This window comes from Camelina sativa, chromosome 5, assembly GCF_000633955.1.
Source record: "Camelina sativa cultivar DH55 chromosome 5, Cs, whole genome shotgun sequence".
Lineage (NCBI taxonomy): Eukaryota > Viridiplantae > Streptophyta > Magnoliopsida > Brassicales > Brassicaceae > Camelina > Camelina sativa.
The window spans coordinates 26,941,896-26,952,061 of NC_025689.1; the positions used below are offsets into that span (position 1 = coordinate 26,941,896).

The 10,166-nt window shown below is 41.7% G+C and overlaps 2 protein-coding genes across 2 annotated transcripts in view; one reads left to right on the forward strand and one right to left on the reverse strand.

Moving 5' to 3' along the window:
• Positions 1–2,925, forward strand: part of LOC104789612 (ethylene receptor 1-like) — a 10,534-nt gene extending 7,609 nt beyond the window's left edge. The window contains exons 5-10 of the mRNA XM_010515285.2: positions 4–807; positions 917–1,285; positions 1,378–1,632; positions 1,720–1,847; positions 1,941–2,138; positions 2,261–2,925. Of these exons, the coding sequence (XP_010513587.1) occupies positions 4–807; positions 917–1,285; positions 1,378–1,632; positions 1,720–1,847; positions 1,941–2,138; positions 2,261–2,621 (2,115 nt within the window). The 3' untranslated portion in view covers positions 2,622–2,925. The remainder of the gene's footprint in view (positions 1–3; positions 808–916; positions 1,286–1,377; positions 1,633–1,719; positions 1,848–1,940; positions 2,139–2,260) is intronic.
• LOC104789613 lies at positions 5,804–7,933 on the reverse strand. Its single transcript, XM_010515286.1, has 3 exons — positions 6,944–7,933; positions 6,465–6,871; positions 5,804–6,398 (listed from the first exon to the last, which is right to left on the reverse strand). Exons 1-3 carry the CDS (start codon positions 7,931–7,933, stop codon positions 5,804–5,806), a joined length of 1,992 nt encoding a protein of 663 aa, XP_010513588.1.

Genomic DNA, 10,166 nt, shown 5'->3' on the forward strand with positions numbered 1-10,166 from the left:
TCAATTCCTCTCGAGTTGATATACTTTGTGAAGAAATCTGCGGTTTTCCCTTATAGATGGGTGCTTGTTCAGTTTGGTGCTTTTATCGTTCTTTGTGGGGCAACGCATCTTATAAACTTGTGGACTTTCACTACACATTCGAGAACCGTGGCGCTTGTGATGACTACCGCAAAGGGGTTAACCGCTGCTGTCTCGTGTGCTACTGCTTTGATGCTCGTTCATATTATTCCTGATCTGTTGAGTGTTAAGACCAGGGAGCTGTTCTTGAAAAATAAAGCTGCTGAGCTTGATAGAGAAATGGGATTGATTCGAACTCAGGAAGAAACTGGACGGCATGTCAGAATGCTGACTCATGAGATAAGAAGCACGTTAGATAGACACACTATTTTAAAGACTACACTTGTTGAGCTTGGTAGAACATTAGCTTTGGAGGAGTGTGCGTTGTGGATGCCTACTAGGACTGGGTTAGAGCTACAACTGTCTTATACACTTCGTCAGCAACATCCTGTTGAGTATACGGTTCCCATTCAATTACCGGTGATCAACCAAGTGTTTGGTACTAGTAGGGCTGTAAAAATATCTCCTAATTCCCCTGTGGCTAGGTTGAGACCTGTCACTGGGAAATATATGCTTGGGGAGGTGGTTGCTGTGAGGGTTCCACTTCTCCACCTTTCCAATTTTCAGATTAATGACTGGCCTGAGCTTTCAACAAAGAGATATGCTCTGATGGTCTTGATGCTTCCTTCAGATAGTGCAAGGCAATGGCATGTCCATGAGTTAGAACTCGTCGAAGTCGTTGCTGATCAGGTTCAGCATAATTTCTGTTTCCCATGTTTTCTTCTTTTGTTTCTTATAGTTTGGTTCAGTCTGAAGTTTGGTATTAAATATTTTCTAAACTTTTCTTTTCTTATTCCAGGTGGCTGTGGCTCTCTCACATGCTGCGATCTTAGAAGAGTCAATGCGAGCTAGGGACCTTCTCATGGAGCAGAATGTTGCTCTTGATCTAGCAAGACGAGAAGCAGAAACAGCAATCCGTGCCCGCAATGATTTCCTGGCAGTTATGAACCATGAGATGCGAACACCAATGCATGCGATTATTGCACTCTCTTCCTTACTCCAAGAAACGGAATTAACCCCTGAACAAAGGCTGATGGTGGAAACAATACTTAAAAGTAGTAACCTTTTGGCAACTTTGATGAATGATGTCTTGGATCTTTCAAGGTTAGAAGATGGAAGCCTTCAACTTGAACTCGGGACATTCAATCTTCATACTTTATTTAGAGAGGTAACTACTAATATGTCAATGTTTGAATAGCTCTATGTTCCAGAAGTTATACTATTTGTGTACTTAATTGTTACATTTGAATCTTGGTGCAGATCCTCAGTCTGATAAAGCCTATCGCAGTTGTTAAGAAATTACCTATCACATTAAATCTTGCACCTGATTTGCCAGAATTTGTCGTTGGGGATGAGAAACGGCTAATGCAGATAATATTAAATATAGTTGGTAATGCTGTGAAATTCTCCAAACAAGGTAGTATCTCCGTAGCCGCTCTTGTCACCAAGTCAGACACTAGAGCTGCTGACTTTTTTGTCGTGCCAACTGGGAGTCATTTCTACTTGAGAGTGAAGGTTAGTATCTTACACAAGCAGCTTGTATCTTAAACCATAGCGGCACGTATTTCTTAGGTCTTAATCTTGGCGATTATTCAAATATAGGTAAAAGACTCTGGAGCAGGAATAAATCCTCAAGACATTCCGAAGCTATTTACTAAATTTGCTCAAACACAATCTTTAGCGACGAGAAGTTCGGGAGGCAGTGGGCTTGGCCTAGCCATCTCCAAGAGGTTGAGCCTTATTTAGGAACACTATTTTCTTTCTGATATTTCTTCTCATTTGGTATTGCTAAAACTTTGCTCATATGTGTTTGATATGACAAGGTTTGTGAATTTGATGGAGGGTAACATTTGGATTGAGAGCGATGGTCTTGGAAAAGGATGCACAGCTATCTTTGATGTTAAACTTGGGATTTCAGAGCGTTCAAATGAATCTAAACAGTCAGGCATACCGAAGGTTCCAGCCATTCCTCGGCATGCAAATTTCACTGGACTTAAGGTTCTTGTTATGGATGAGAACGGGTTAGTATAAGCCCCTCACCTTTCTCCTTGCGAAAATACTCGCCTTCTCACATGGAGAAATTAGCGCTAAGAAGAAACGCAGCTTGAATCTTATGGGAAACCGGTGATTATTTTGGTTTCAGGGTAAGTAGAATGGTGACGAAGGGACTTCTTGTGCACCTTGGATGCGAAGTGACCACGGTGAGTTCAAACGAGGAATGTCTGCGAGTTGTGTCCCATGAGCACAAAGTGGTCTTCATGGACGTGTGCATGCCAGGGGTCGAAAACTACCAAATCGCCATCCGTATACACGAGAAATTCACAAAACAACGCCACCAACGGCCACTGCTCGTGGCACTCACTGGTAACACCGACAAATCCACAAAGGAGAAATGCATGAGCTTTGGTCTAGATGGTGTGTTACTCAAACCCGTATCTCTAGACAACATGAGAGACGTTCTGTCTGATCTTCTTGAACGCCGGGTTCTGTACGAGGGCATGTAAAGGCATCGCCCCGCCCCGCCCAGAGGAGTGATTCTGCTCCCGGCTTTCTCTCCCGTAAAAACATCGGAAGCTGATGTTCTCTGGTTTAATGTGTACATATCAGAGACTGTGGGATCGTTTTGGATGATGTCTGAAAGGAAATAACGTAAAACAGAAACTCTAGGCCGGTCTGTATCGTGGCGATTCCGGTTAGAGAGGAACTAGATGTTGGTGGTAAAATTATGCCATTCCAAATTACTTGTATGATTGATGTTGTTGTATTATATATCGGTTACGTTCTTATTAAAATATTCGGATTGAGTCATGGACGCTTGTTGCGTGCTGATAACGAAAATCAGTAAACCAAATGGAAAACAGAGTAAAGAAAAGGTTTCTTTTATTGATAGATATCAGAACCAAATAATACAACGTTCTCTTAGAAACGCAGTATCACCATCTCACCTGCAAGAGCTTTGTGAGAAATCTCCAGCATAACAAGAAAGATTCTCTAAAGAAACCTAGATAAGAACAAGTTTTCTACTTTTTGCATAATGATAAAATGAGGAGCTAACAAATGCTCATATAGGCTACTAAATTGGCTAACAACCCAGACAAACGCCCGACAAACACCGTTAACGCCCTCTCCTTTATTTCCGTGACGTTGCCAACCTTAAACCGTCATCCAACGTCTGCTTTTTATTCCATACACACGCGCTGCACACTCTGCTTCAGACTCCTTTTTAACAACATGTGCCTTAACCCGATATTACTATATCAAAGCTCCCCCGTTGAAGAACCTTGACCACAAGGTTCAAAGGTCGGGAACTTGCGTTGCAGGTCATACAGAAACTCCCATGTAGCTTCATCCTCAGTCTCGTTCGTCCACTGCACCAAAACCTTAGTAGCCGCTCTTCCCTGACGTTTAACCATAGTGCGAGCCAATATCTTCACAGGTTCCTTGAGGAGGACATAAAAAACGACCGAAGGAAGTTGTGACGTAGTGAGAACATTACCAACCATTGCCTTGAGTTGAGATACGTGGAAGACAGGGTGTATAAGAGAACCCTCCGGCAAGAGTAACTTGTAAGCCACCTGTCCACAACGTTCAATCACCTTGTAAGGACCATAGTATTTAGGAGCAAGTTTCTGGTTAGATCGAACGACAACCGATCCCTGACGATAGGGCTGCAGCTTGATGAACACAGAGTCACCAATATCGAAACTTCGCTCAGAGCGATGAGAATCTGCGAATTGTTTCATTCGATGTTGAGCTCTTAGGAGGTGAAACTTAAGAATCAGTAGCATACTTTCACGCTCCTGCAAACTCCGTGCGACCACTGCAACTTTGGATTCACCCGGAAGATAAGGCAAATGGACTGGTGGAGGTTGTCCATAAACAGCTTCAAAAGGACTGAGCTGAGTCGATGTATGAAAGCTTGTGTTGTACCAAAATTCTGCTAAGAGAAGCCAACTCGACCACATATGAGGCCTCTCACTGCACATACAACGTAGATATGTCTCCAGACATCTGTTGACAACCTCTGTTTGCCCATCACTCTGCGGGTGGTAAGCACTAGAAAACTTCAATTCCACTCCTTGAAGAGAGAAGAGCTCCCGCCAGAAGTTACTAACAAAGACGGTGTCTCTGTCACTTACAATTGACTGTGGACACCCATGAAGCTTGAAAACTGTGTCCATGAATGCTTGGGCAACAGACACAGCCGTATATGGATGAGCTAAGGCCATGAAGTGAGCCACCTTTGTGAGTCTATCAACTACCACAAAAATGACCGTCTTACCATTAGAGGGAGGGAGTCCATCGATAAAATCCATGGAGAGATCAGTCCAAATGGTGTTAGGAATGGGTAACGGTTGTAAGAGACCAGGATAAGCTACAGTATCATATTTGCATTGCTAACAGACAACACAGCTGCGGATGTAATTTTGTATATCCAATGCCATACCCTTCCAGTAGAATAGCCCCTTTACCTTCTTATAAGTTGCATCCTGACCAGAGTGTCCTCCTACCCCCGAGCAGTGCATCCATTGCAAGATGGAGTTACGAAGTTTGACATCCTTAGGCACCACAATCTTACTCTTTCTCCGTAGCACAGACTGGACCCAAGAAAAATGCTTTTTTGCTAATGGATTAGCTTGCAATTCCGTGATCACCTGACTTAACTCCTTGTCCTGATTGTAGCAAGCTTGAATATCTTTCAAAAGATCACACTTCAATACTGACATTGCCATGTGTAAGACTTCTGTTCCTTCTACTCGCGACAATGCATCAGCTGCAATGTTATCCTTCCCTTGTCTATACTGGATTTCGTAATCAAACTCGAGTAGCTTAGGAAGCCATTGCTGTTGAATAGGAGTGTTCAATCTTTGTTCCAACAGATACTTCAGACTTCGTTGATCCGTTTTGATCACGAAATGATTGGGTAGTAAGTAGTGACGCCACTTTTGAACCGCAAAAACGACTGCAAGTAACTCTTTTTCATAAATGGAGAGATTCAGCTGCCAACCCTTCAAGTGACGACTGATAAATGCCAACGGGTGTCCTTCCTGCATCAACACTGCACTGATACCTGTTGTGCAAGCATCTGTCTCCACCACGAATGGTTTCTCAAACACAGGTAAAGCTAATACAGGAGCGGAACACAGGGCAGCCTTCAAATTGTTAAAAGCCTCAGCAGCTTCTTGTGACCAAAGAAAAGAGTCTTTCTTAGTAAGAATGGTTAAAGGGCGAGCTATAGTACCGAATTTCTTAACGAAACGCCGGTAGTAACCAGCTAAACCCAAAAACCCGCGCAACTGCTTCACAGTGGAAGGAGTTGGCCAGTCTGCAACGGCGTTGACCTTGGCAGGGTCTGTAGATACCCCACCAGCGGCAATATAATGCCCAAATACTCAACCCGATCCGTTGCAAACGCGCATTTGCTTTCCTTAGCATACAACTGGTGTTGTCGCATAGTCTGGAAAACTTGCTCAAGATGAACTATATGGTCGTCAAGCGTGGAGCTGTAGACCAAAATGTCATCAAAGAAAACGAGAACAAACTTGCGTAAGAACTCTTTAAAGACTGCATTCATCAAGCCCTGAAACGTAGCAGGGGCGTTGGTTAAGCCGAAAGGCATCACCAAATACTCAAAGTGTCCATTGTGAGTTTTGAAAGCAGTTTTGTGGATGTCTTCAGGCTCCATTCACACTTGGTGGTAGCCAGCACGTAAGTCAATTTTGGAGAATACAGCTGACCCTCCTAACTCATCCAACAAGTCTTCTATCAAAGGGATTGGAAACCGGTTCTTGATAGTGAGTCCATTTAGGCCTCTGTAATCCACACACAGTCGCCAGCTTCCATCTTTCTTCTTAACTAAAACCACCGGAGAGGAGAAAGGACTTGAGCTGACACGAATGGTTCCAGCTGAAAGCAGCTCTTTAACAATCTTATCGATTTCATCCTTTTCATAGGTCGCATAACGGTACGGTCGTTGATTGATTGGATCCGCACCAGTTTTGAGCACAATCTTGTGGTTGTGTTCCGTCCGGAAGGGTGGTAGTACGGTTGGTTCCTCAAAAATGTCTGTGTACTCACTCTTCAACTGTAAAACTGCAGAGTTGTTTGCATTCTCCTGCTGACTCAACTCCACCGCATATAGCATAATGTCCTCTGACTGAATCACTTCCTGAGCACATATCATTGAAATCTGCACTGCTTCCTCTTGTTTTTTATTAAACTTAGTTGCTTTCATGGTTCGCACTGCCCCTTGTTTGATTCCATGAAGGAGAATCCTTTTCCTGTTCCACCAAAACCCCATTTAAAGTTTCTGAAAGTTCCAAGTTGTATCACCAAGTGGTGCTAACCATTGAACTCCCAACACCACATCACAACCACCAAGTGGAATAAGCATGAATTTATCTTGAAAGGTGGTACCCTGAAATTCCCATTTAAAGTCTGAAACCTTCCCCTGCACATTCAATCTGCTACCATCCGCTACTGCTACTCGTGATATCCCTGCAGTTTGCACTGTGATTCCCAACTGCTTCGCTGTACGAGGGTCCATGAAATTATGTGTGGATCCCGTGTCTAGAAGGACAAATAGAACTTTCTTCTTGTGCACTCCTCGAACTTTCAGTGTGCGGTAATCTGTAATTCCTGCCACTGCACTTATCGAAACCTGGGGCATATCCTTCTCCTCAAGCTCATCATTCAAGTTGATAACCTCCTCTCCTTCCGTATCTTCTTCTTCTTCCACCTCAATCATAAAGACCTAAGTCTTTTTATGTTTTAAATAGTGATCAGGGGTGTACTTTTCATCACAAATAAAGCATAACCCCTTTGCCCTGCGTTCACTCATCTCTTCTTGAGATAAGAATTTCCTAGCAGACTTAGGAGATGTGAACTTACTTTGCTCCTGAGTTACCTCTTTTCGATTCTGAGAGTAGGACTTAGTATTCACGGAAGCATTACCTCCATTAAAAGTCTTGATGTGTGAACTCCCTGAAGTCAGTCCTTTAGTCCTTGGATGAGCCTTTTCATATAGTCTTCCCAAAACCAAACACTGACGCACCGATTGTGGCTGGAACATTCGGATGTGCATCAGCATATCAAGCCTCAACCCTGCAAGGAAAGCACTTACCAAATATTCCTCTGACAGTGTAACTCTCGTTCTGATCAGGTCAAACTTTTGCTGGTAATCTACTATTCCTTCAGTCTCCTGTAGATGTTTCAGCTCTGCAATCGGATCCTCCAATACATCAGCAAAACGTTCCCTCAACAACAGCTTATACGACCCCCAATCATGCAACACATTTCTTCCCAGAGGTGTTTGTGACAACGCCTGATGCCACACCGCCGCATGACCATCAAAGTGCATTGCAGCCATCCTTACCTTAGATTCATTAGGAGTGAAATCTAAAGCAAAGTAGTCGTCCACCTTACTCAACCAACCAGTGAAACATTCACCATCAAACCTGGGGAAGTCTACTTTTCCCAACCTCGTAACACCGTGATAATGACCCGGTCCCTGAAACCCACCTCCACGGTTTTGTTCATAACTTTCGCCATACGAATCTGGTGTTGATGAAGCTTCCACCGGACCCTTTCCATGTGGTTTCGATCCCGAAGGAGCTTGTTGTGCTGGGATCATCTTAATCATCTGAAACATTTCGGCCAGCGACTGATCCAGTTTACGATTCTGCTCCGCTATCGCATACTCCAACGCTTCTGTGCGAGTGAGCAAACTTTTCGATCCTTCCGTTTCACACTCCACCGCCATGGTTTCTTCACCGTCGGGATCGTTTTTGTTCACCTGAGATCGTGTTCCAACCATCGTTTCCGAGGACAGATTCGCTCTGATACCAATGATAACGAAAATCAGTAAACCAAATGGAAAACAGAGTAACGAAAAGGTTTCTTTTATTATAGATATCGGAACCAAATAACACAACGTTCTCTTAGAAACGCAGTATCACCATCTCACCTGCAAGAGCCTCGTGAGAGATCTCCAGCAAAACGATGAGGAAAGATTCTCTAAAGAAACCTAGATAAGAACAAGTTTTCTACTTTTTGCATAATGATAAAATGAGGAGCTAACAAATGCTCATATAGGCTACTAAGTCGGCTAACAACCCAGACAAACGCCCGACAAACACCGTTAACGCCCTCTCCTTTATTTCCGTGACATTACCAACTTAAACCGTCATCCAACGTCTGCTTTTTATTCCATACTCACGCGCTGCACACTCTGCTTCAGACTCCTTTTTAACCACGTGTGCCTTTACCCGATATTACTATATCACGTGCATGTGTGATATTGATGTGGTATCGTGGCGACAAGCTTTGCGTATTTTATATATATATAATTTGATGTTAACACTTTCGATGTGGTATTGTAACGTCAATTTATAATGAAAAGAAAAGAGGAAAAAAGAAAAAGATTCCTTGAAATGCTAAAACAGATGAAAGTATATATGTAACTGCTGTTAACGGTAGTTAAGTTGCGACTCAAACCACCGACAATTCAAAGATAGAGGTTTATTTATTTTATTTTTTTACACCAATAGATTTAGCTCAAATGAACTAATTGGATGAAAAATTGTTTACACATAAGACATGATACGAAAATGTTCAAGGATAAAATATTTTTAAATCAAATAACGTCAAAAAATTTAGATGTTTATTTTTGTTTTTTCTAATTAAAGTTTACTACTAATTTTATAATAATAGTTAATGGTCGTTATGTCATAGGTTAAAATCCACAAATAATTAAAAATTAATCATTTTTAGACTCGACATGCTATAATGAGGTATTTAACGTCTAGAAAAAATATGAGACACTTTTAGGATTTTTTCTCATTAATATACTTTTAAATATCTTTCTACAGTAAAAATTCTATAAATTAAGAATTGTTGGTGTAACATCCACTTTCTAAAATTGGGATGTCGGGAAAACTAAAGAATGAAAATTTTAATTGATTTTAGTTTAATTAAATTCTGGTTTAATCTAATTAAATCAAAAACTCTTAATTCTCCTTGTTATTGTCGACACTTCCTCCTTTGTGCTTTTGTCGATATTGTCATCAGAGAGAGGGAGAGAAAGAGAGATAAGTCTTGGGTATTTGGTGTAAAGGAGAAAAAGAGAAGGAGATCAAGCTTTTTCTTTAGAGAAACAGAACTGTTAGGGTTTGGGAGAAGGAGGATCCGACTGGTCAAATCGTTTCGGAAGGTACTGATTTTTGGTAGGATTGTAGCTAAGATATTTTCGTACACTCTACTTTTTACAGAAGTGAATTTGAGTTAATATTATAGGAGATATTAGCAGTTTCGCGGATTGAGATCAGCGGGTTTTACGGGGACAATTGCGGTTTCATCTGTTATCCGATCGTGCTAAACATTTGTGGGAAGCTTCTAGACGTATAGACCTTGCTTTTCACCAGAGGGATTAGAAAATTAACGGTTCGTTTTGATTTCGTAGTTTCACTTGTGAGGTTGTTCTTTTCTGATTTTTCTATCAGTTTGTTTTCAATGTTTGTTTGTTGTTGTGATTGGTTGTAGGAGCGAGTTTGGTTGTTCTTGAATATTGGAGAGCCTCTCATTTGGTTGTAGTTATTTTCGTGAATCACTTGCTAAGGTGAGTGCGTGACCATGAGCTTATCTAAGCGATTGGGTTGTATGACTTGTTTTGTGTGATGATGTGTAGATGTGGTGAAAGTGTTATTGGTTGTTCTGTTTAAATGGTTGGTTTGTTATATTTTATTTGTAGTTGTACTCTTGATTTGCTTGTGTGTATAGCTCGTAGATGGGAAGATCTCCTCACTGAGTACTTCTGGTAATACTCACGCATCTTATTGTGTTTGCGGTGCAGGTAGAAGCAAAGTGTGATCGTGGGATCATGGCAATGAAGAGGAGGATGTTGTAGTGGCTCGTTTGGTTGTTGTCTGGCTTTTGTTAGGTTGCTAGAGTTGAGTCCTATAATGTTGTTTAGGATTTCTGGTTCTATGGTTTATATTGATTGGATCTTTAGCTTATGATTTCGGAATTATTACGGTCTAATTGATATTAGT